The sequence below is a fragment of the Oryctolagus cuniculus genome, chromosome 19 (genome assembly GCF_051225735.1).
Source record: "Oryctolagus cuniculus isolate XC-2025 breed Fujian yellow rabbit chromosome 19, ASM5122573v1, whole genome shotgun sequence".
Classification (NCBI taxonomy): Eukaryota; Metazoa; Chordata; class Mammalia; order Lagomorpha; family Leporidae; genus Oryctolagus; species Oryctolagus cuniculus.
The window spans coordinates 52,352,671-52,379,377 of record NC_142885.1 but is presented as its reverse complement, the minus strand read 5'-3'; the positions used below and the strand labels follow the sequence as shown (position 1 = coordinate 52,379,377).

Here is a 26,707-nt window from a genome sequence, read left to right as displayed (position 1 = left end):
ATTGATTACATTGTTTCCAAGGACTCTTCTGCCTCCTCTGATGAGTCCAGACCCACCCTGCCCTATCCTAAGGGTGTGGCCCAATTAAATTTATTGAATTAGGCAATTGGATTAGCTAAATCCTTTTATACATGAAAGGATTTTTTTTTTTAAGATGGATTTGAAAGGCGGAGTTACACAGAGAGAGAAGTAGAGGTCTTCCATTCGTTGGTTCACTCCCCAGTTGGCTGCAACAGCCAGAGCTGTGCCATCGGAAGCCAGGAGCCAGGAGCTTCTTGCGGGTCTCCCACAGGGGTGCAGGGGCCCAAGCACTTGGGCCATCCTCCACTGCTTTCCCAGGCCATAGCAGAGAGCTGGATTAGAAGTGGAGCAGCGAAGACTCAAACCAGCGCCCACGTGATATGACATTGTAGGCGTGGCTTTAACCACTAGGACACTGTGGGCGTGGCTTTACTCACTACGTCACTACGCCAGCCCCCAGTGAAAGGATTTAAATTCACCACTTCAGCTGTGCGATCTATCACTTCGTGGTTCAGTTTTTCCTGCTTTAGATGTTGCTCTCTTCTGTTCCATCCCAGCGGCACTGAAGGAGACCATCGGCAGGTAAGTTACGAAAAACGATTTTAGATGGGAGAAATGTGTTGCCTTGAAAAGTACTGATGTGCCTGTGGGTTCCGTTTGTTTTTCTGGGGCTACCCTTCATCATTGCCAAAATCCTGGGGCCATGGTGTTCCTGTGCCTCAGGTAGAAGCGTATCTGGTTGTTTAACACCTATTTATTAAGCATCTGCTGTGTCCAGGCACACTTCTAAGGGCTGGGACACAGCAAAAACAAAGGTAAAAATCTCTGTTTCAGCTGGAAGCGGGGAAGTGGGGAGGCACAGACAGTTAAATAGTCAACTACTGATGGGCGCCGGATAGAAGAGTCTAAAGGGCTTGAGCCTGGTGCCCATCGTATTTTAATAAGACGGTCTTAGGAAAGATTTTCTGATGACGATTGAACTGTGGGAACAACTTGGGGGGTGCATTCTGTGCAAACGCCGCTCCCCCTTGGCTGTGTGTTCTTGCTGTCATTTGCCTGCCTTCTCTGGGCCAGGGCTGTAAAATCCAGCAACAATGAGGAACATAGGTGGTAAACGACAGTGATGGGTGCAGTTCACTAATGTGCGTTTATTATATCGTGAATTTCACGGAGGCAATAATAACAACATACCCCAGCCCCCCCCCCCAAGGGGTTCTGGGCTCAGCTCCTGGCATTTGTAATTGGGAATGAGATTGGGACCCCGCAACTGAGAAGGCATTCCTTCTCCAAATTGCAGAAAGTACGTGATTGCTAGCTTTGGTACCCTCACCTATAAATCGGAGATAGTGGCCGTGTTAATCACTGGGTTTTTGTTGTTTAAAATGGACATTTACTGAGTCAGGTCTGTTGACTGAAAGACATGCCAGACGTGGTCTTAAGCTATGGAAAGGCATGCGTGCACTTACTCTCTGATAACCCAGTTGGCCAGGGGCTATTTTTAACAGCATTTCGCAGCCAAGGGGAACCAGGCACGAAGGAGTTAAACCCAGAGCTCCAAGGCAAGGATTCCACGCCAGACAAGTTGGCTCCAAAAGGCTGCCAACGTTATTAAGCGGCTAGCCCTGTGCCTGGCACACAGTAACTGCTCAATAAATCTGTAGGGCGGCGGTGGCCGTCAGCTCTAGGCAGACTGTCCACTTACCAGAGTTTAGGGTGCCCAGTTTGTCGGGAGGGAAGCTTGGGACTGCTTGCATAGCAACCATAGTTGACAGCATAGCAACCATCATGTTTACAAAAATTGGAGGGTTGGGGGCAGGTGATGGAGACTGTGGGGAACGGGGAATTAGCCGGCCAGCCCCCATAGCCCACCACTTGGCAGGGGAACCCTGCACGGCAGCGACTGCAAGGCGACCCCTCCTCCCCCAGCACCCCCAAGAACCGGTCCTCTCTTCGCCACAGCTTCCCCCTCCCTTTTGAGATAGATGGTTTCTCCCGACCTGCCGGTCTCCCCCTGCATTTTGCGGAAGATGGTCTCTTCCGTTCTCCCGGCCAGCTCAGGTTCCGCGCTCGGGAGTCACAAAGCGCAGGGTCACGTGGGCGGGCCGGTGCGCTTTGTGACGTAGGCGGCTCCGCCTCCCGGCCCGCCTATCCGCGCACGCCGGCCCCGCCTCGCGCGCGCCGCCCGTGCGATCCCGGCTTAAGAGACCCCGGAGTGGGGCGCTCGCCCGAAGCCAGGCCGCGTCCGCCATAGTGCCTGGCTTGGAGGTGTCGCCGACGCTTGGTGAGGGCCGGAGATCGGCAGGGGGGCAAAACAAAAAAGGGAGCCAGCGCAGCCCTTGCCGCCGCCCGGCGATTTCCGGGCTTCTTTCTTGTCGCGGTCCTGGGCCGAAAAGGCGACGAGAGCGAAAAGGCGAGAGACGCGTGGAGGATCCGGCGAGAGGAAGCGTCAGGGAGCCTCTGCGGTGTCCCCGGGGTCCGCCCAAGCCACCCGGCCGCTGGCGGGGGCCCGGGGTGGTGAGGAAGCGCTTCGAGGCCTAGTTGAGGCCTAGTACCGGCTTTGTGTCTGAGGCGGCAGCGGCGGCGGCGGCGGCGGGGGGGAGGCGGAGCCGAGCCGGGGGCGGCCTGCGGGAAGGCCTCTCCTCCGCCGACCGCGCGTTTTCGGCCTAGGCCGCGGGGCCGCTCGAGGCCTCCGGGGAGCAGGCGCCAGGGGCTTGTGTGTGGTGGGGGCCTGGGCCTGGGGACGCCGACGCCGGTCGTCCGGAAGCCAGGAAGGCGAGAGGCCGCTCGTGGACTCCGGGCCTAGGCCCTCTCCCCCTCAACCTTCTCCCGGGGCCTGGGTCACCCCAATCCATCCACGGAAGGAGAGACCAACCGGGAGGTGCGGCCGCGCTATGGACCCCTGACCCCTCGGGGCCATCCGGACTCTAACGTGTGGACTGACCGCTACTGACTGCACCGCCTGCCCCCGCCCCCCGTCTCCTGCCGGCCCTTAGCATGAGCGAGGGGGACCCAGCCGGGTGACATTGTGCCCGTTGGCGGATTCTCGATTTCCCCTTTTCCCCGTCCTCGTCCTTCTCCTCCTCCCACATGAAGTGATTCTGAGTTTCGGGGGGGGGTTCTGGATTATTGTTCTCACGAACCCCTGCTTGTGGTTGGGGGGGTATTTAATCTGAGGCCTCAGGGTCCTTCGGTGTCTCTTGAGTGTTCTGTGTGTGTACATATTTGCTCTTAAGTTGATAAATATACATATATTGAGAGTGTCCACGTCTCCTCGCTGAACCTTAGGAATCCTTTGGCACCATGTCGTGTGTGCATTATAAATTTTCCTCTAAACTCAACTATGACACCGTCACCTTTGATGGGCTGCACATCTCCCTCTGCGACTTAAAGAAGCAGATTATGGGGAGAGAGAAGCTGAAAGCCGCCGACTGCGATCTACAGATCACCAACGCGCAGACGAAAGAAGGTAAGAGCCACACGGGCTCCAGATACGTGCTGGGTGAAGACGGATGCTGGCCCTGTGGAGCCTGGCAGAAGACTAACCGCCATTCTTGCGGGACTGTTGGTTCCGATACTTTGCCAAACAACTTTGATTGGGAGGGTTGCAGCAGTCGGCCTTGGAGTTGAACCGGCTTCTCTGATCTCTGCATTCACAAAGCCTGGAAGTCCCATGAACAGTTGTGCAAAACGAGAGCGATGGGGGGAGAGGGGGAGGGGTGGGGCGGGCACGCAGACGGGGGCGTTATCTGGGTTCTTTGGGTGCTTGCCTTGAGGCCTCTCTAACTTGTTTTACGCCAGAACGGGAAGAAGAGAGCATAGGCAGGCTCCCCTGGTTTGTTAAAGTAGCGGTAGAGTTACTTCCTAACCTAACCAGCTTGTGGAATTCAATGGCAAACGCTCTGACCTTGCTTTCTCCCTCCCCCCTGCGTTGTGAGGAAGGGCTATCACTCGAGTACTTCGGAGGGTTTAAGCAGTGCTAGAATTGGTTTTTGGAACGTGAAACGTTAGACCACTCTTGTTAGAATGATTCAGATCATCATTGAGCGCTTGAAGCCCGAGCTCAACGCATTACTGTTAACATTTAGCAGTTTGGTAAAGACCAGAAGTACTCCTTTCTCTGCGTTGAAGTAGTAGTTATTGGTCTTTCTGCTACTGTCAATACTAGCACACTGCTCACTGGACTGTGAGCATATCAGAAGTAAGCCACTGCTCTTAGAATCTGTGCATTCTCTTTTTCAATACAAGTTTAGATGTAGATACATGTGACTAGAGTCTCTTCTCACTCCTGGAGCTTGTTTTCGGTTTCTTGTTGATACAGTAATGCTGATGTGTAGTTTGCAGTAGATCATTCTCCTGAGATTCACTGATAGAATGAGAAGAAAGTGAAGTTTTAATTAGGTTAGGGGGTTTATTGATCACAGAATTTGGCATAAGATTTGACATGGATTTAGAGGAAATGAGGTGTCCCCTATCTCTGGCCAGTGTTGTAGTAGAGGAAGTAGATCTTGTCATGGAGAAGACCAGTTTTTGTTGTTTACATTGAAGACAGAATTATATTAGGTGTAGGAACAGTGGTACAACATATGATTCAAAAATAATTCCTTGGGAATCCTACAGCGTAATATGGGAAAGAATGTTGTTTGCTCCCTCCCTTTTTTAAAACAAATATCTTAACCTTTGGTACTTGTAATTGTGTAATATTTCTCTACTTACAGAGAAAATTGTTGGTGGTCATGAACTGTTGAAATAACTTATTTAAATATTTAAGTAACTTACATTTCTTAAAAAGGAAAGGATGGATTTATAGGAATTTTAGGCCATTGTGATGTTAATGAGCATTTATGAATGAGAAGACTAAATTAATGGTTATTAAGGCAATTTTTGATCATACACAAGCTTCATATTTTACTGGTGTATAACACGATTGAGTCACTTGACTAGATTTTATCCATCTTTTCCACCTGATAGTTGAACGTAACTTTGTTAGACTGGAGTAAATTATGGTTGAAGGAATCTTGTTCACAAATTTAACTTTTGTGACTTTATGGTTTTTATTTTTTATTTTTTCTAGTCAAGGAAATAAAATGTGCTTTGCCCTGCGGCATATTTTCTTGCATATATATTTGTATGTGAACTGCTGTTTATTGGAGATGGCATCTGGTGTCACCAGACAGTTGAATAAGAATGCCATTTGGTTTTAGCGCTATCCAGTGCATTAAACATTGCAAAAATAAATGTGTATAACTTCATAGGAGACTGGCTAGGAGAGAATCTTGAACTGAACCACTTTAAATTTGTTTTGAGTTAATGTTAAATTACCTAATGTTCCATGTTTCTATAAACCATTCTTTACAGTTTTAAAAATGTGTTGTGTTTAGGAACCTTAAATCTTGATAAGACCAAACTGCTGGTATCAGAATTCCATGTGTTTTAAACTTCAGAATCTTGGTTATTTCTAAAACTATCAAAGTGAGCCCAAAGTGATCATCATCGTATATGGAGCTTTTCTATATGCTGACCCCTAAAAAACAACCTTCATTCGGAACTTAGTGTGAGAAGTACGAAGTAGTTTAGAGAGACCCTTCTTTATCTCCCTGACTCTCTCCAGTTCTCAGATTCATCCTGTTTTTCATTCCATCCATACTTTTCATGTTTTTGAATAAAAATTACACTGGGGAGTCTTTTAAAGTTAACAGACTACTTGGTAAGGAAGTCTTGACACTTTTGGGGTAGGAAGAAGTCATTGTAATTCAGGTACTAAAAGGGCAGTTGGGGCAGACGTTTACCGCAGCTCTGAAGACACCATTTGGGGTGTCCACAACCCATAGCTGGGTGCCTTGGTTCAAGTCCTGGCTCCACTCTTGACATCAGCTTCCTGCTAATGCAGCAGGTTACAGCTCAAGTCTTTGAGTTCCTGGCTCCAGACATTCAGGGAGTGAACCAGTGAATGGAAGCCCCCCCACCTCCCTTCACTGCCGAAGAAAAGGCAATTAGAATGTCCTTTGAGGGGCCTGAGGGCACCTGACTTGCAGTTTAACACAGTACTGTGTTGATCAAACTAATAAATTGTCTTTGAAAGCTATTGTGGATGTATTTGAGAATTGTTAGACATATTCAGAAACTTCTGTTGGGTGTTTCATACTAAATTGCATTTCTAGGATTAGCTGTCAAAAAATGCCCTGTCTGCACTGCTCCTGATTTTTCTGACTCAGAGCTTGCTTGGATTTGGGACTAATAAACTGTCCAAAATAATGATGATAGTCTTACATTGGCATGCCTGAGTCTAGGCATCACTTTAATTGGATACTTGTGAAGTACAGCCTACGACTTGGAAATATGCTGTAAAGAGCCCTTGCCTAAACAATTTATAACAAAACTAGCATTATGACAGTGCAAAAGCTGATAGATTTGTAAGTTTGAAATAATTGGAAAAACAGAGGTAGTTGGCCACTCTGCTCTATAATTTAAGTGAAATTTAACATTAAGTGAACCCTAAAAATTAGTGATGAGATTAAGGAAGAGACTACATCTTTGCATCTCCCAGTAGTGAGTTGTTTTTCTTTTTGGTAATTTTACAGATTCCTTCCTTAGCAAATCTTTTTGCCATAATTAATATCCAGTTTCTTAATTCCTTATAGATGTTATTAAGGAGTAGAAAAATAAGAACTATTCCTCCTGTTTGTCTTCTCAGAAAGTGCTAACTCAGGGAACCCAGGCATTCTTGCATTTCTCCTCATCTCCCCAATATTCCATCCATAAGCAAACTTTGTCAATTCTATTTGAAAATGCTCGCTCTCTCTCTGTCTCATTTAGTATTGTTTCCCTACAGTTAGATGGCAGAGTAATTTTTTTTTTCTTTTAAAGATTTTTATTTACTTATTTGGAAAGAGGGGGAGGTGGGGAGAGGTCTTCCATCTGCTTGTTCACTCCCCAGATGGCTGCAAATGGCCAGGCCAAGCCAGGCTGAAGGCAGGAGTCCAGAGCTTCATCCAGGTCTCTCACGTGGGTGGCAGGGGCCCAAACACTTGGACCATCTAATGCTGCTTTTCCCAGGCCATTAGCAGGGAGCTGGTTTGGAGCAGCCAGGAGAGGAACTGGCACCCATATGGGATGCTGATGTTGCAGGTGGCAGCGTTACCCGCTCTGCCAAAGCACTGGCCCCCAGAGAAATCTTTGTTTTAGCAAAAATCATATTGTCATCACCTTGTTCAAAATCCTTTGTGACTTTCTGTCACACATAAAAACAAAAGTGTAAATCAGTGTGTGCTCTGTATGTTTCTACCTGTATTTCACATCATTGCGTTCTTCGGCTCTCTGTCCTTTCTGTATTTGTTTTTACATACTTTTTCCTGCCTAAAGGCCTTTTTCTTTATCTAGTTTGTGTCTGGCTTCTCAGTCTTTAAGTAGCAGATCTGTGTTTCTCAGAGGGGCTTTCTTGGAGTCAACATTCTACCCAAAGTTGCCTTAGTTATTCATAACCTGTCATAATTTGATTTTGAATCTCCTCCCTAGTAATCTCCATGAGACTAGGGATCATAATTTTAACTCATGGTTAGGGCCTGGGAGAGAAACACTACCTTCATTTTAAGTAGTAGCTTTTCTTCCTGTTTATCATTGCTAGGCAAATAAACTAGAAAATGTCTAAGATTTGGAGTTCTACAAGCAGGCACTGAAATCAAGGACCTGCAGCCACAGTTTGGTTGCTTTAAATAGGGGCAGCTTTGGGTGTTGGTTCTGACTACCCAAAATCAAGATGTAAGGAACAATGTAGTTATTAGTGTGCTTTCATGTTTAAGCTCATGCCCCATAACTTTTATTACATTTGAAGTTTTGTAAATCTTGGGTACTTAACAAATCCTCAAATAGAAATTCGACTCTTTTTGTTTACAGAATATACTGATGATAATGCTCTAATTCCTAAGAATTCATCTGTAATTGTTAGAAGAATTCCTATTGGAGGAGTTAAATCTACAAGCAAGACATATGTTATGTAAGTATCAGAATTCACATTTCTCAAAATAGGTGTTTTTTTTTTTAAATTTGTGAGAAAGAATAAGGTGTATTTTAGAACTGAACTTTAATGATAAGATTAATGTATGTCTTCTCAGCCCTCCAAATACTTAGAATGAGGGTTTTTGGTTTTTTTTTACTTCTTCCCCTCTCATTAAACTTAGTTGTTGAAATATTATTAGGAAAAGGTTTTGCTCTATGGGCAATATTTGTAAAAACAAGAAAATGATACTCAGTAATTGTATAATTTACATACTCTTTTAGCTTTTGTCTACCTTTTTGTTGATGGTGGTAGTTTCTGTTGTCACTACAAAAATAGATATGTTGTAGAGATCTGCCCTAAATATTTTGATAGCACCAAGATTGTTCACTAATGCTAACATTTGTTCCTTGTCAATAAGGGGCTTTCATTGAGAGGCCATAGAGTATATAGGATTTCTATACTCAGAGGTACTGGAATCAGGCTTAGGTTTGAATCCATTTACTGCTTTGTACCAGTAGAAGTCCTTACTTTAGATTCCTCAAAAATGAAACGGGGTTGTGAGTACAGCCAGCCCTCTGTAACAGCAGTCCTAACCAACCATGGGTTGAAAATATTTGAGAAAAATATTACGTTGTTGCTGACATGGATTAGTGCTATGTAGTTAGGCAAGTGGTGGTTGCCTCTGTACTGAAAATGTACAGACTATTTTCTTGTATGGGATATCAACAGTTTACATAGTATTTACATTACTAGATATTATGAGTAATGTAGAGATATGATTTAAAGTGTATGAGAACAAGTGAGTAAAATATGTAAAATGCTGTACCAACTTGTATAAGGGACCGGAGCATCTGCAGATTTTGTTATCTTTAGAATCAGTCCCCTGCAGATACTGCGGGACAACTGTGCTTCTCAAAGGGGGTTGTAAGAATTAAACCAACAGTGCCTGCCCATTACTGGAATAAGTATGCAGCAATCTCAAGACTAGTTTGGTTCTTAAATGCATTAGAAGGAGCAGTAATTTAAGTCATAGTGAGCTATAGGGGTGAAAAAGACAGCAACTGGAGCTATGGAAAGAAGTCAGATAGTTTTGTTTGACATTTGGGCCAATTCTATTTGTTCTCGAATTGAGGTAAAATAAAGTCATTTCTTGGAGCTTTCCCTCATGTGGGCAAGTATTCTAAGATTTTTCTCATTAGTTGTAAAGTTCAATTCTGTATCTTAATATTTTATGTAATATCTTATACAGTGACAAATTTTAAAAGCTAAAGACTTTCTTTGTTGTGGTCATCAAGTGAGCTTAGTATTATGTGCTTTTAGAATAAAATGATTTTAAGAAATTTTAAGGATAGAATTAATTCCTACACTCCTAGTGCCCTTAATTAGTAAGTGTACTTTTTTTGAAGTAGCAAACTTTCAGTTTCCTTTAATTTTTTTTTTTGGTAATCAGAAATTATTTGAATTCTTCTATAGAATTGCGTGTTAATTCACAATACATAATATTTTGTAATAAATTTTCCTTATAAAATATTTATGAGCTTGGGCAACTAATAGAAAATTGAAACTTCAGTGTTTTTAATACCAGGATTTCCAAGTTTTGCACAAACCCAGACATTCCTTTTAGATATTATCTAACATTTTCCTAAGATAAAGTAGCATAAACTTTCAAAACCAAGCCTCTAAAGTCAACTTAACATGTAACCCCTTTCCTTTGTGGACTAAAGGTTTTTGGTTTGAGGTTTTTGATGTATTTTATTGAATATTTCTATATGACCATTTAACTACTCTTTGAACTAAAAAGCTCTCAAGACTATGTTGTACTTTCCTGGGACTTGGAATTCAAGTTCAGTCCTTGGTCACTGTTTTGAAACACTGTAAAACTGAAAATAGCTATCAGCCTGTTTTTCTTGATCTGATAGTTTTGGAACACAACAATTTCTCAAGGATCCAGATCATAAATGTTAACAACAGTGTCTTACTTTAAGAAAACTTAATGTGTGAAAATTTACATCTGGACCCACTCAAAAAATAGGGAATAATATAATTTTTTTCAGTCTGTGACTAAAACACAGTTTGTAAATATAACAAAATTTGTATACTACCTTTCAGAAAATATTTAAGTCACAAGATACACCTATTTTATAAAATCCTAGTATAGAATTTACTGATGTATTTTAAACTGTTTCAAGCCAGTAAAGATTAATCAAAATAGTTTGTTCATTACTTCAGAAATTGGTATTTTTTTAAATCTGTGTACCTAAAGAAAACTTGTAAAAAAAAAATGTGATTGAAGCTAAGTATTAAGATTTGTTAGCACAAAAATGTGTAAATAGCTAATGTTAGTTTTTGTTATTTTTGTTTTGTTTTTTAGAAGTCGATCTGAGCCAGTCATGGGGACTACAAAAGCAGTATGTAAAAACACAATCTCACACTTTTTCTACACATTGCTTTTACCTTTATAATGTAGCAGTGAAGTAAATCATTTTAAAACTTAACATCCAACTGATCATAGAACATATTGTAAATAAAATGTATTTTGATTGACAGCTCAGTTGAATATGAATATATGTGGCATAATTTGCACACTTATTTGTAGAAATGGGTAATTTGTGCCCATAACACTGTTCCATATTAAATATGATAGCATCCTCCCTGTATGACACTGTGTTGTACAGTTAATGTATGATCTTTTTAGATCGTGTAGGTTTTACACTAATGAACATGATAACATGTTCTACATCTGTCTGTCTATAGTTAGTATTTTGTATGTATGTACAGGCTGTTGTGTGCTTTTTGTTTCTTGCAATAAAAAAATGTTTGGAGTGTATATTTTGCCATTTTCACGTTGTATCACTTAGTTTTTGTTAGTTTTTTTTCTGCCTGATTGATGGCTTTCCGAAATGCATAAGCAACATGCAAAGCTAAGTTTGGTGCTTTCTCCCAGTTCAAACACCTCATAGAAAAGAGCTTTCCAAGAAACCCTTGATGCAGCTTTATTGTTTAATCTTGCTTAATTTGGCAATTTTGAGCTCCTTGTTTACAACTGTGGTATAAAGTAAATCTGAAATTGCCTCCTCTTCCCCCATGAGTATAGAAATGTCTCAGTGATCTTAATTTTTACACAGTTTGAGTACATTGTTTTCAAATTTTAATACAGGGTCTTCCACTTCTGTTCAGACTCCATATGACCAATTAAAATACATCCCACTTATAAGATAGTTTAATGCTGCTTTATTATAGGCTATTTGAAAGCTGTAGCTTATCAAAGGTAACTCCTTTTAACCAGGATGCCATCTTAATTTTTATGATCACAGACAAACCTTAAGCTTGACACTCTTGACTTTGAGCTCTTCAGTAAAAGGTAGCAGCATTCTTGAGTTGTGGTTGAAGCATGTTTCAGAACACAGGTCTATGGTAATTGGGTTCTGTACACTTGGTGGTTCTCAACATTTACTGCTCAGGCCTGATATTGTACACAATGCAAGATGTCTGAAATCTTCATTTAGAATTGAAGGGTATTGCTTGCTATTTCCCTTTATACTTTTAAATACTACTGATCTTTGTGTATGAGGCATTTCACTCACATTGGATCATTGGATCTAAACATGGTAACACAGAGTAACTGAACTTTGGACTTGTTTTTATAAAGTATATGGCATTTAGTTCTTGTGGAACTAAATATAGTGATTCAAAGATCAAAAGTCTTAGTGTTTGGGTTTTTTTCCCCTCTTTTTGGATATATGTTTTTTTTTTTTTTTAAGCATAATGCTGTAAAAACTGTCCAAGTTTCTGTTTTGCTGCTGATTGGTTTAAAATTGATTTTTATGTATCCAAATGCTAGCACAAATTAGATTTGACTATCCTGGTGACTGTAGTAGTTAATGTAACACATTTTGTATAAAGTACATTTTATATAGTATTTAAACTAATTCAGATAAAGTTTTATTTCTTGAAAAGAGTTCTTTTTTGTTTATTAGCATGTGTATAAACACAAATCACATGTTCATAAATAAAGTTAACATTCTTTTAGCCTTGTGTGTTCCCTGGCATGTCTGTATTGCATTTATAAGCAGTTTATTTTAAGCTTATTTAGGTTTCTCTTTTCTGTTCTTTTTTATTTTTTTTATACATTGAAAAGTGGCTTTGATTTTTAGGTAGAATTATCTGAAATGGAAACATCAGATAACTTATATCTCCATCTTTGTTGCTTGGAGTACATGTGCTGACATTTTAGAATGAGAGTATGTTCTTGAAGTGTAATTAGTGCCCTTTTTGGGAGAATCGCATGGATTGTGCACATTCACAAAGCAGAGGTACTAAGACCTCATTTTTATTCTGACGAATAAAAGTATAGGTACATTTTTGGCAGTGTGAGCCAACTCTAATCAGAGATGGCTGTTTTCATATTCCCCAGCCTTGTTTTATTTAGTCATCCTTCCATGTTGGTACTTAAGCTGGTTGCTGTTCTTGCTAGTTAAACATCAGAATTACATTTTGCAGGGTCCTTTAATTTCAAGCAAGTAAATTGGCTTAACATTTCAGATTTTTGCCCCCAGAAATGAGACCCCCTAATTAAATGAAGGGAGGTGGTTTAAGTTGAATGTTTACAGTGCACCAGTCATTTTTGTGAAAACTAAATTTTTTTAACATGGCAGGGTTTTTTTTTTTTATTACAGTATCATACACTGTTTTGATGTTTGGTACATATATATATATTCCTAATTTTTAAACAATTCTTAAAACCATTCTTTGTCAATTTTTAAACCATTCTTTGTCAGCATTCTTTGCTAATTTCTTAACACCTTGCTACACATGAAGAAAACAAAATTGGATGCTTTTCCAAACTTGTGATAAATTTGACTTCTTTGTGGATTATAAAGTGCTATTGTAATTTATTTGGTGGAAAAGATGCAATTATAAATCTGAAACCACTTTAAGCTCAAGCATATAAGATACAATAATTTGGCAGGAAATTAAAAAGAAAGCCCAGCATAAAAACAAAAAGAGGGTCTGTCTTAGATGTTAGGAATGGAAGGGGTTTTTTTGCACATTAGTTTTTTAGTTCCAATGATAAGAAAATTAATACAACAGCTCGCTTTCTAAGAAAATCTTCAACGTTCACATTCTAGACAGTAGTGGACTACCTTAAGGGCTATTAATCTGTTTTATTGGTTAGGAACGTAGTATAGATGATGGTTGACAGCAGTTTAGAATAGTTGTATATATTTTTTTTCTGCTTACCCCTTGCTTAATCTTTTAAAGAGAAAAATACTTCAGAGCTTGGCAGGAGAACCCACTGATGGGTTATGTGGTTATGCATTAGGAATGTGGGATTAGTGTGTTAGGAATGTGAACTCTTGGGTTCCTCAAGATGGAGCAAAGAACTTTTTATCTAAAAATCTCAATTATAATACCCATAAAAATAACTCTTAAAATCCTAAGATACTTGTAAGATGGATCTTAAATTGAGCCACTATTTTTATTTACATCTATTAAATCACTCACATAATGGGCATTGGCTAAAAACTTCCTATTGAAACAGATTGCATTCTATTTGGGGCTCTTAAATCATACGTCTTTAATTTAATGCTCTTATTCTCTGAAAAACTTGAAGTACCTGATGAAGACTTTTTTCTTTGATCCAAACATCTTAACATTCTGTCCATTTTAAGTTTGTTCTGACCAGTGATTCGAGAGGAACATATAATGTGTTGAATAAGCAGCCCACTTACTACATAGGAAACAGTAGGGAAATCCTATCTTCAGGGTTACTTGCTACATATATGTATATGTGTGTGTGTATGCACACGTAGATATGCACATGTTTTTAAAGCTGATTAGTCAATTTAGGAGATCCAATGACAATTTTTTAAAAACTGTAAAAGCCCTCTTATGTCACTCATAGATTCACTCTGATTAAATTAACATTCCTGTCTCAGATGCTGGGATTCATCATCATATGTTGGCAGCTGTTTACTCTTTCCCCCTGGTACTTTTGTTATTCCTTTTTTTTTTTTTTTTTTTTTTTTTTAATTTTTGCTTAATACTTTCCCCCAATAAAGCTGTGGTATCTTTAGCAAAAAGCTATTTTAGTTTTTGTATGCGAGAATAAAAAACTTCTTTGCACAGAGCAGCGCATGCTCAAAAAAAGTAGCAGTTCTGTAGGAGCTTTTATTAAAGCAATTATCTGAGCCTTTAAAGAGCTGCTTATTTTTAGTGTCACATAATGGGCATTGGGGGAAAATCAGAAAGATTCTTATTATCTCTTCCAGTGTACATTCTTTTGTTCATTATCAAATTTAGAGACCATTGAGAGACACAAGACTCTTTTCTGGTGTTTAGTTAGCAATCTCAACAGATTTCCTGTGTGATAAACTTTTCTTCACCCTCTTTTTCCCCTTGTAATTGAGTCTCCCCCAACTGATAACCTTTATAACGGTATGAAATATGTAGTGAAGGATGAAGAGAGTTGAGCTACACTTGAAGGCTTAAACAAAATGGCATTCTTTAGAAAAGTAAGAAAATGCCCAGTATTTGAACTTAAGTGGCATTAGGAGCTAAATGATCACTTTCAGATGTTTTCAGTGTGGAACTTGAATGTGTGTTTAATTTTTTGTGAACAGATTGATGACTCTTCTGCATCTATTTCACTGGCCCAGCTTACAAAGGTATATATATATCTTTTTTTTTTTGGAAATATGTCTTTTTCTAAAATTTTTTATGTGGAGCAGTTTGTTAAGATGCGCTGGGGGGAGGATATAGTTTACGAAAGCATTGTACATATAACTATCCTGAAAAGAGTAGTTGCTGTTTTAAGAAGATAAGGGGGTACTTTGCCAGCTCAGCCTCAGGTTGGAGTATTATCCATCTTCAAGACAGAAGAAATAAAGGAAGCTACACTTAATCATTTTCCCCTCATGCATTTTTGTTTAGTTACACATTGGAAGCTAACAAAGTTCTGAAGGCATTTCCTGGTTTTGGCTCTAAATTATGTGGACTTTTTTTTTTTTTTTAAGCAGCCAAAGCAGAAGATTTCCTTTGCATGGACGATTGCATGATTTTTTTTTTTCCCTTGAAAATTTGAATTGATCCCATGAAGGTCAATATTTTAAATGTGATACAGTTGTTTATGCTATAGATTTGTAGTCTGTCTGCTTAGAAAAAGTTTTAAACAACCTAATTTGTTTGAACACAGACTACATGAATTGTGCGAGTGTCTAAGGCTGTTTGCAGGAATATACCCACAATGTATGTTTGGCAGAGGGCACATTGTTAACTCCTGAACTCACTGTATGTGGCGTGTTTTCAATACAGTTGCTTGCATTTTCTTCTCAACAATGTATATCTTTTGTTTGGGAAAGCACTAGTGATGGGTTACTCTAAAAAATATATACACTTAGCTTGCAAATTGTACCTTTAAAAAAAAGACAGATTTTTGGGGACCAAGAAGGAAAGTTACCCAGTTTTCCAAAGTTCTTTTTTCCCTACTATCAGAAATGTGAAGCCAAATTCAGCAACCAAGATTAATGAAAAGATGAATTTTCCATTAGTGCTGTCCCTATTCCTTGGCTTTGTTACAGGTTGTATCCTTTCCCCTAGACTGTATCTCCACAAAATGTTCTAGTGAAGAATAATGGCATTTTAAGCTCCTGTCCTAGGAAACAAAACCTAAAAATTCTAAAGCCGTCCTATTTTATAATTTTCTAATGCAAAATGCTGTAGCATAGAATTAAGACCTTTAGTGGTTTATAGTTTACTGTTTTTATTCTTATGTTCTGTAAAGGACCATATTGAAGCTTTAGTCTATTCCTACCATTGTTGCTTTGCGGGGAAGAGTTGGGGACTTTTGGGGACTTTTTTTTTTTAATCTATTTGTAAAATAATGTTTGGGTTCAAACAAATTAGTTGTTAAATATTTGTAATCCAGTTTTCTGTAAATGTTGCTGCTGTTCTAAGCTCTGTTAATGTTAAGTATTCTTTGTATATAAAATTGCAATAAAATGTTAAAACTGGTTGCTTGTTTTGTGGATGAATGTAAAGAGAGAACTCAGCGAGTGGCTGATAACATATGTTAGCTGCTTGAAAATTTCAGTTAGAATTTGCTCCCTTAGACCCTGCTTATATCTAGACTGTTGTATATAAAAAGTTTATCTAAGGAATTAAAATCATGAACAGTTATGAACGTCCTTTGTACTTAATTTAAAACTGAAACAGTACACTGCCTGACAAGCCTTCTGACGTCTCCAGTCTACTGTGTAATACATTTAGTCATTCTACCCCTACCCTTACCTCCAACTTCTAAGTGTAAATTACAGTTTTCATCCTGTGACACTTGAAATATCTTTAAGGTTGAAGACCATCAAGTGTTTCTTTTTTAACTTAATTTCAGTTTTTTGTTTTTGTTTTGTTTTTTAGTCTTAGATGAACAGTATGCAAATCTTAATGTAAGGTACAAACAGGGTCTAAGGCCAGAGTGCCCCCAGAAAGTCTTTGTTAAGGTTTGCAGGTGCCCACACCTCATTTAATGACCTAAAAAACTCCCAGATTTCTACATGTAATTAGTTGTTTTTATGCAAGGTTAGATACTGCTCTTTAGAGGATGTGTGGTGTGTTATCTTTGGCTGTGTGGTCTTAAATGTGCTTCTAATGTGTGTGTCAAATAATTACCTGTTAAACAGACTGCCAATCTGGCTGAAGCCAATGCTTCTGAAGAAGATAAAATTAAAGCAATGATGTCGCAATCTGGCCATGAATACGACCCAATCAAGTAAGTTCCTAAGTATTTTACACTAACAAGAAGAAATTTTGGGGTGGGATTTTACTCCCTAACCAACAGCATTATTTTTTAAAAGTCCTTATGTACATGTAATTTTTTTCCCCTTTTCCCTTTCAGTTACATGAAGAAACCTCTAGGTCCACCACCTCCATCTTATACTTGTTTCCGTTGTGGTAAACCTGGCCATTACATTAAGAATTGCCCAACAAATGGGGTAAGTCCAAAGTAGAAACTGTGGCACACATATTTTTATTAGAATTATTTCTTAGCCAACTTTTTTTTTTTAAGATTTTTTTTTTTTATTTATTTATTTGAAAGGCACAGTAAGAGAGAGTTCTTCCATCTGATGATTCACTGCCCAGATGGCCACAACAGCCAGGACTGGGCCAGTTTGAAGCCAGGAGCCTGGAACTCCATCTGGGTCTCCCATGTAGGTCTAGGGGTCCAAAGACCTGGATTGTCTTCCCACTGCTTTCCCAGGTGCAATAGCAGGTAGCTGGGAATTGAACCAGTGCCCATATGGAATGCTGGCATCATAAGCAGTGGTGTAACCTCCTGCAATAAAATATTGGCCCGAAGCCAATAGCTTTTCTTAATAAATGTTTCCTTCTCTATTAAACAGAAAATGAGTATAGTCAGTGGTACCAGTTGGCTAGGCTTCATGTCTTGCTTGTACAGCTTAGTAGCTGAGTGAGCTTGGGCGAGTTTTTAGTCTCTGTAAGCCTATTTTTTCTTTGAAGTGATCATAATAATACTTACCTCATAGGGCTGTTGTGAGGATTAAATGAGACCGTAGTATGAGTTGTCTCAAAAAGTTCATGAGAGATATGTATTATGAGAACATGAATGGATTTTGACATTTAAAATAAGCATATCTTTAATTTCATTTTTCATGGAGATTTTGAATTGTCTGTAAAACATTGCTGTATGATGTTTGCTAATATTAATGATGACTGCTTTTTCCTTCACCTCTGTTCTCCCTTTTTCCTCCAAATAGGATAAGAACTTTGAATCAGGTCCTAGGATTAAAAAGAGCACTGGAATTCCCAGAAGTTTTATGATGGAAGTAAAAGATCCTAACATGAAAGGTGCAATGCTTACCAACACTGGAAAATATGCAATACCAACTATAGATGCGTAAGTGTGCAACAGACTTGTGATCTCTGAGGACTGCAGTCAGCCCCAGGGCACAGGGTTTTAATCTTGGGCTTGTAACTTCACTATTTGGATTCCTTGAGAACTTTGTATATCATATATCAAGACCAGAAGTCTCCACATGTTGAATTTCTGTATTAAGAATGAGAGTCTGCAGTCTGCTCCATTTAAAGCAAATTTTAAGATGGATTTGGGTTTTTTTTTTGTCGTCAGTGAGTGCCACTTCCCTTGTAGTCTTCTAATTTTTTTCTTTATTCTGTCATTCCCTGCTTTCTTACTCATTCACATACATGCTCCCACATAATCTTATTATAGATGCTGTTTGCATTTCTTAGGTGAGCAAAACATAGTCATTTTGAGAAACAGAAGGTTTTAAAAGTTCCTCAAGATACTGAGGCAAATTTTAGTGCCAAACAAATGAAATATTGAGGATTCTTGAAGTTTGGATATACCATGTGAATCTTAAGATTCTAATGTAAGATTTATTAAAGCAGTAGTTCAGTTATAGCTCTGTAAAACACCTTAATACTTATATGTATTTTCAGATCTTGTGATAAATTTTTAATGAAAGGGGTAGACATGAAAACCCAGTGGCTTGGTTCAACTTAATAACTTCCCCATTTTATCTGCTCTTATAAATTTATTTGCTCTTAAATACTTTTAACAGTTGTAAACTCACATAATATATAACATAGCATTAAGTGTTCCTTTAGACTGTGGTTCTCTAACTTCATGGTACATGAGACTCCTACCAAAATGTGATAAAAGATTCTAAGAACCCTGCCCTCACTCCTCAGTTTTTGATTTAGAGGTGATTTGATAAGACTCTGATTCTGTGTTTTTAACAAGTCTTAAATGACATTATGTAGTTAAAGAATCTTCAGGACATAATTCAGGAGAAATCAGTTTAAGAGAATAGATGTCCATCTTCTCAGTGACTCCCCTCCCCCCCCCCAAAAAAAAAACCAGCTATATAACAGTGTTTATGCTAAAAATATTGTCGTAGTGTAGTGAGTAGGTGGGGATGATGTACGTCATTATTCTGTGTAATGATACTGAAAAGACATTGAGTATGTATTTTAGTAAATACAGTGTTTAGGTCACAGATAATGTTTTCCAAAACCCAATCCTGCTCACTCCCTCAACTTCACCCCCATCTATTTTCTATCAGTCACCATCCTGTGTCTTGTGGTTCATCTTAGAGCAGTCTGTTACGCTGTTTGTAATTCAGAGACATTTCATAGATGTTTCCAGACTACTTCAACTTGAAATTACTGAGTTTTACAGACAATTTTAAGAGCAGACTGCTTAATGTATATTATGTAAAAGTTCTTAAAAGTATAGAAATTTGTGTTGGAAACATTGACAGCGCTTGTGAACACTAACTAATAATTAACTTCCTTGTGTTAGAATGCTGAAATAAAATACAAAGCCCATTTGTGTCAGACACACAGCAGATAAGATACTGGGGAAAGATGGGAGCCCAAATATTTTAAATGAAACTTTCACTCTTTCCACTAACACCACTGATAAGCAACTCAGACTCTTCTTCTGTTTCTTTTTCTATCCTCTGTTCTTCTATTTTTTTTCTTTTTTTTTTTTTTCTTTTTTTTCTTTTCTCTCTTTTGGGCAGTGGGAGACTCCTCTTTCACAAATTGGGAACAATGGGGCATAAGCAAATTGATACTTATTTCTGGAATCGTGGTGATGTCTATGGAGCAACTGCAACACAAATAACACACCTAAGGTACCCTCCTCGGTATAGCTGAGATTCTTTGATTTTCAGCATTAAGATAAACACAGTGTTCCTAATGAAATAGAAAGGATTTCTCTAGAATTCCTGTTTACAAGTTTGCCTGATTATGAGATGGGGGTTTAAAAGCAGCAGTGGCAAATCTGAGAATAGCTTTTTTTGTTTTTGTATATTTAATATCCAACATTTCTACAAAATGCATTTTTACAAAAACTGGGCCCAGAATGTCTAGTGAAGTGTTACTTCATATTTTTTGTAACATATTCTGACCATTAAAGCCATTGATATGTCTTAATAGACTAGCAATAGACTAAGCTGTCTTTTAAAATAGTAATTACAAGTAGATATTGGTTTTGAAGTGTCATTCTGACTTTGGTGACAATGTATTTCTCTTGAACTGTCTTCCCTTAATTTTACAATGTCCATATTCATTCAGTTTCCCATCTGCAGTATTCACTATTAATAACCTTCACAGGTTTTGGAGACTGTTGGAATATGGAGGTTTTTTTGTTTGTTTGTTTTTGTTTTGTTTTTTGCACAAAACATGATAAAGGAAAATTGCGATTAGGCTATTATCTTAAGTTCACATCCTGTCTGTCACTGAAGAACTTTCTGGCACTTAATATATTGCTTTACCTGTGGCCCTTTTAAGCTTGAGGATTCCAAGATCCATTTAGCTGCTTTTATAGCATTTCTGTTAATTTTATATTTACTTAGGGTTTTGTTTTGTGTCTCTTTGTTTCAGAGGAGGATGTACATATCTTCTCTCTTACTTTGGCAAATGTTTATGCTTGTTTAAACGAGTATGTTCCCATTAAGTTGTAGGAGAACATGCAGATGAATACATTGCCTTCCTAATAATGTTGAAACACTAAAACCTTCTTTTACAGAGAAGCATATGCAATTGGGAAGAAGGAAAAACCACCCTTTTTACCAGAAGAACCATCTTCTTCCTCAGAAGAAGATGATCCTATCCCGGATGAATTACTATGTCTCATCTGCAAAGATATTATGACTGATGCCGTTGTCATTCCCTGCTGTGGAAACAGTTACTGTGATGAATGTAAGAAATACTGAAACTCCAAAAATGTGTGTTTTATAATATTTGTGTTTATTTGGAAAGGCTCTTACCTACATTATCTATTTTAATAATAGGAAATGTTGATAGTAATTACTGATCAGTGCATTTAATAGTGAGGAGTCTGGTTTTGTTGCTGCATCTTTTTAAAACGCTAGCCTCTTTGTCTTTTTATAATTGAAATTGACTACCTTTTTTTTTCTCTCAAATACAGAATTTCTGCTGTATGTTTTACTTAGTATATGGAATTTTTAAGTCTTAGGCAGTTTTGGAAATATTTTGAAATGGTCCGTAAATGCCAAAACCAGATTGTGAACACTGGCTTATTCTAAAATTCCTGAGTGTAATTATGACCTGCTTTCTGTAAACATACTACCTAACATTGCCATTTGGTTGTGCCTTTTCTTCTTTAATCACTTTTATTAGCGTTTAGTTTGTTGTTGTTGGTTTTTTTTTTTTTTTTTTTTGGCTTTTTTGTTTTGTTTGTTTTTTCACTGTCACTTGTCCTAGGTTTGCTGCCTCTTACATAGAAGAAAATATTATCTGAAAATTTCACTGCTGGGTGCTACTCTGGCTTTTTTATTTCTAATGATAATTTGAAATATAAATCTTAATTTGGGGGCCTCTTCAGTTGGAAGACCAAGGTCAAGAAGAGATATCTTAAAACTTTTTTCACAGTCTAGTCTTGGATTTAACAAACCACTTACTCTTGAATTATCATCAGTGAGTCTGTAATTTGCTTTTACCTGCTAGGCTGCTGTAGATATCTCATTTCCTTGCCTGAATAGTTCTTGATTTTTTATTTTTAAGATTAATTTATTTGAAAGAGAGTGAGAGAGATCTTCCATCTGCTGGTTCATTCCCCAAATGGCTGCAATGTCCAGAACTAGGCCCCACAGAAGCCAGGAGCCTGGAACTCCTTCCAGGTCTCCCACATAGGTAGCAGGGGCCCAACCACTTGGACCATCTTCTGCTGTTTTCCCAAGCGCATTAGCTAGAAGCTGGATCAGAAGCAGAGCAGCCAGGACTCAAAACTGCTGCTGTTCATAGAGGCTACCCATAATGCAGGTAGCGGCTTGACCTACTGCACCACAACACTGGCCCCAATTCTTGATTCTTAACATGCCCTACTATGATGCTTTTACCTTTTTGTTTATTTTCATTTACTTGAAAGAGAGAGAGAGAGACAGGGCTTTCAAAATCTGTGGTTCACTCCCTCCAGTGCCTACCACAGCTGGGGCTGTGCCAGACAGAAGTAGGAAGCCATAACCCAGCCTGTGACTCCTGCATGGAGGACCCAAGTGCTTGAGCCATCACCTGCTACCTCCCTGGGTGCACATTAGAAGGAAGCTGAATTGAAAGTGGAGCCAGTACTGGGAATCAGGCACTACAATATGGGATGCAGGTGTCGCAAGATGCATCTGGGACAAATGCCTGCCCTGATGCCTTTTTAAAAACCCTAAACAGGCCGGCGCCGCGGCTCACTAGGCTAATCCTCCGCCTAGCGGCGCCGGCACACCGGGTTCTAGTCCCGGTCGGGGCGCCGGATTCTGTCCCGGTTGCCCCTCTTCCAGGCCAGCCCTCTGCTGTGGCCAGGGAGTGCAGTGGAGGATGGCCCAGGTGCTTGGGCCCTGCACCCCATGGGAGACCAGGAAAAGCACCTGGCTCCTGGCTCCTGCCATCGGATCAGCGTGGTGCGCCGGCCACAGCGCGCTGGCCGCGGCGGCCATTGGAGGGTGAACCAACGGCAAAGGAAGACCTTTCTCTCTGTCTCTCTCTCACTGTCCACTCTGCCTGTCAAAAAAAAAAAAAAAAAAAAAAAACCCTAAACAAATTATGTAAAGTTTTTTTCACTCTTATCTAGACTACCTCTTATTTCTATTTTTTTCTCTTTTTTAATGTAGCATATGTATTGAGTTCTCTTTTTAATGTAGTTTAGGTCCTGGAAAAAAATTAGAGCAGAGGAATGCTGTGAGACGATCTTTTACTTGTTTCTTTATCCAAGAAGTTGTCAATAATCTGTGCTTGGAAAACAGTAATGTAACTGAACAGCTATAGGCCATTTCTTAAAATACTCATTCTATAAACACTGAATTCCTATTATGGTCTGATTAATATTTAAAATCTTGCCATACATAGGTATAAGAACAGCACTCTTGGAATCAGATGAACATACATGTCCAACGTGTCATCAAAATGATGTCTCTCCTGATGCGTTAATTGCCAATAAGTTTTTACGACAGGTAGCTATCTTTGTATTCCTTTTATGCACAAAATTTAATTTCTTAACTGTACTACTTTAAGTGATACGTTACACTATTCTACATTGTTTTGTATCTATAGGCTGTTAATAACTTCAAAAATGAAACTGGTTATACAAAAAGACTCCGAAAACAGTTACCTCCACCACCTCCACCAATACCACCTCCGAGGCCACTCATTCAGCGGAATCTGCAACCTCTGATGAGATCTCCGATATCTAGACAGCAGGATCCTCTGATGATTCCAGTGACGTCTTCATCAGCTCATCCAGCTTCCTCTATGTCTTCATTAACTTCTAATCAGTCCTCCTTGGCCCCTCCTGTGCCTGGAAATCCATCTTCTGCTCCCGCTCCTGTACCTGATATAACTGCAACTGTATCCATATCAGTCCATTCAGAAAAATCAGATGGACCTTTTCGGTAAGTCTGTGTATTTCTCACTGTTAAAAAATAAGTGAGTTCAGTGCTATAGTTTTTGTTATATATTGCTGTAACATTATTTTTAGTGGATGACTATGCTCAGTAAGTTGGGCTGACTTAGAAGAAATTACTTAGCTTTATTGGTGGTAGAGGCAGATAAATGGGATTCATTTGGCAAATGATAAACATCCCAATATCAAATACTACTCAAGTTGCCCGCAACTCCTATTAAATGTTAAATCACAACATTTCTGAAATTCAGAAGCAGGAGAATTCACTTCATAATGATCGTAATGATGGTATTAGAAAGGAGTACAGTTGAGCAGAAATAAGAAATATTTGGAAAAGGTAGAGAAATGGACAAAGCATTGATAGATGTAGAGAGATTGGGAACAATTGTTTTGGAGCATAATTATGCAGAATAGTAAAAATTAAATCCTACTTCAGAAATGAAGTATAGGTCTTGTGACCATATAGGCTAATTGCTTACAACTTCTTAAAATATCAGCAGCTTTTAAAAAATAGGTGTCAGGAGCCTGTTTCAGATATACTACAGCACCATTCTTAGGATGAGGCCTTAACACATATTTAAGAAACCCCACTGAGCTGGGTTATCCTTTTATTTGGCTGATGGCAGAAATAAGGCCCAGAGAGTTTAGGAGCTGGCTTGCTCAAGATTATCCCTTCACTTCAGTGACTAAGACTTACTCCTAAATCTGTCTTCTTTTTTTCCCCCTCATACATTGATTTTCTTCTTCTTTTGAAGTTTATTGATCATATTGTAGTACTTTCGGTGGGTCCCTCTTTTTATTTTGCCACTTCAATATAAAAACTTCTAAAGGTCCAGGTCTCTCACTTTCCCAGAAATTTTCGTCATCTTTGACTTGTCATCTTAATGTGGATGACTATGGATAAGCAGATAGTGGTAAATCCTTAATCCTCCACTTCTGATGAATTTTTAATGTATTGTAAATTGTGTTTTCTAGGGATTCTGATGGTAAAATGTTGCCAGCTGCAGCCCTGGCATCAGAACACTCAAAGGGAACATCCTCAATTGCAATCACTGCCCTTATGGAAGAGAAGGTAGGTTTTATTGGCTTTTAAATGAGGGTTATTTTACAGTAGTCTTTTGGTTTGATTTTTGTTTTAATTTTGTTTTTAGCTATTCCATTTTTTAAACCATTCCTCTTTATTTTTGGTTGTTCCTAAAGGGATACCAGGTGCCTGTACTTGGAGCCCCGTCTTTGCTTGGACAGTCATTACTACACGGACAGTTGATCCCCACAACTGGTGAGTAAAATCATTTTGGTTTGAAACTTTTTTCCTCTAAAAATAATTTGGGCTTATTTAACATGCAGTTTTGTATTAATTGCTTTTATTTTTTGTTTCTAAGGTCCAGTAAGAATAAATACTGCTCGTCCAGGTGGTGGTCGACCAGGTTGGGAACAGTGAGTATATGTTAAAAATAATCTTCTAGATAATTGCCTTTGAACCAGATAGTGGGAACTACAAACTAGGCAGTATGTTGCCAAATAATTTTCATTGTAAGTTTTCCTTTTATGGCAGATTAATACAATTTCTCTGTGAAATGTCACAAATTCAGGCTGATGGGAAGCATTGTTTTCTAAAAGAATGAGTGTACAGTTGACCCTTGAACAACATGGGTGTTCGGAGCACCAGTCTCCATACAGTTGAAAATATATATAAAACTTTTTTTGACTTCCCCAAAAACTTATCTACTAATGCCCGGCTATTTACTGAAAGCCCTTTGATAATGTAATCAGTTATCGCATGCTTTGCATTTTATATAAATTATATATGGTGAAAAATACATGAGTACCACAAGAGGTCACTTTTTACTGTAATACATAGTAGTACTAGAATGAGGAACTGCTCAGGTGGAAATAATTCCATCCCATGCATTTAAGCAGATAACAATACTTGAGCTTGCTGTAGCAGCAATAGGAAGTGGCTACAAAATTACAATAGTAGCACAGTATTTTACTACAGGTAATTTTATGCAGTTATGATTCAACACTGTGTACCATTGTTTACGTTTCTCTTGGCTTCAAATGGCAGAACCATATATGGTTCTAAAAGTGTATGTTTTGGGGCCGGTGCTGCGGCTCACTAGGCTAATCCTCTGCCTTGCGGCGCCGGCACACTGGGTTCTAGTCCCAGTTGGGGCGCCGGATTCTGTCCCGGTTGCCCCTCTTCCAGGTCAGCTCTCTGCTGTGGCCCGGGAAGGTAATGAAGGATGGCCCAAGTGCTTGGGCCCTGCACCCCATGGGAGACCAGGAGAAGCACCTGGCTCCTGCCATCAGATCAGTGCGGCAGCGTGCCAGTGGCGGCGGCCATTGGAGGGTGAACCAATGACAAAAGGAAGACCTTTCTCTCTGTCTCTCTCACTGTCCACTCTGCCTGTAAAAAAAAAAAAAAGTGTATGTTTTGATAAATTTATATTTTTATAATTTGTGTATATTTTATCGCAGAACATTATAAGCTGTTATCTATATATATTTTATGCATTCATGACATTTTTCATATTTTTTCAATGTCTCTTTGGCATGATTCATCCCTGGGTTTCTTCAAATTATCATAAATCTTTAAAAAAAAAATAAGGCCACTTTAAATTGGACCAAACAATGCAAAAGCCATGTTGTTCAATGGTTAACTATAATTTTCAAAAATAGTAAAATACAAAAATCACAAATTCTTACCCACTTTTTATGAATAATAAAAGAGATCTTGGCAGGACCTCAGTTAGCAAGTAAATAATAATTACTTGAAAACTTACTTTAACTGTGGAATTCTGATCTCAATTCAGATGATTCAAATTTCATTTCAGTGAATATTCCATATTATGGTTAAAGTTTACCAATTACAAAATTCCTGAGGTTTTCCTCTCTTGGATGGCCCCCTCCATGCTGCTCTGGCTGGAAGTCCTTGATTCTAATAAATATTTTGAATCTCAAAAAAAACTTCTTGAGTAGTGTCTGTTAAAATTTTGTTACATATTAAAATATATGTGGTATGAATTTTCTGCCTTGAAATACAAGGAACTTCAGTTTCTTTGAGATGTGTTATGGTATTAAAAATCATTGGGTTTATTTTATATTTACATATATGTATATATATTAGCAGTTCCATTTCTGTAATCCAATTTGACTTATATTCTAAAATTTTGATATTTTTAGTATGTTAAATGAAAGCCTAGTAGGTTGTATTAGTAGAGAGAACATGGAATTTG

The 26,707-nt window shown here is 38.7% G+C and overlaps 1 protein-coding gene across 7 annotated transcripts in view; it reads left to right on the top strand.

The window, feature by feature from the left end:
* The first annotated feature begins 463 nt into the window (after window positions 1–463).
* RBBP6 (RB binding protein 6, ubiquitin ligase) overlaps window positions 464–26,707 on the top strand; it is a 33,830-nt gene continuing 7,586 nt past the window's right edge. For 2 of the 7 annotated variants that reach the window (XM_070064570.2, XM_002711828.6), the window contains exons 1-14: window positions 2,165–2,302; window positions 3,307–3,487; window positions 7,912–8,011; window positions 10,386–10,422; window positions 14,638–14,682; window positions 16,693–16,781; window positions 16,908–17,004; window positions 17,788–17,927; window positions 20,589–20,761; window positions 22,916–23,019; window positions 23,120–23,457; window positions 24,444–24,540; window positions 24,669–24,747; window positions 24,851–24,905. In XM_070064570.2, coding sequence (XP_069920671.2) covers window positions 3,322–3,487; window positions 7,912–8,011; window positions 10,386–10,422; window positions 14,638–14,682; window positions 16,693–16,781; window positions 16,908–17,004; window positions 17,788–17,927; window positions 20,589–20,761; window positions 22,916–23,019; window positions 23,120–23,457; window positions 24,444–24,540; window positions 24,669–24,747; window positions 24,851–24,905 — 1,520 coding nt within the window. In that variant the 5' untranslated portion in view covers window positions 2,165–2,302; window positions 3,307–3,321. Of the gene's footprint in view, window positions 604–2,164; window positions 2,303–2,819; window positions 3,488–7,911; window positions 8,012–10,385; window positions 10,423–14,637; window positions 14,683–16,692; window positions 16,782–16,907; window positions 17,005–17,787; window positions 19,693–20,588; window positions 20,762–22,915; window positions 23,020–23,119; window positions 23,458–24,443; window positions 24,541–24,668; window positions 24,748–24,850; window positions 24,906–26,707 lie in introns of those variants that run through there. The other 5 variants (XM_051847515.3, XM_089321731.1, XM_089321728.1 and 2 more) reach the window with 5 other exon arrangements.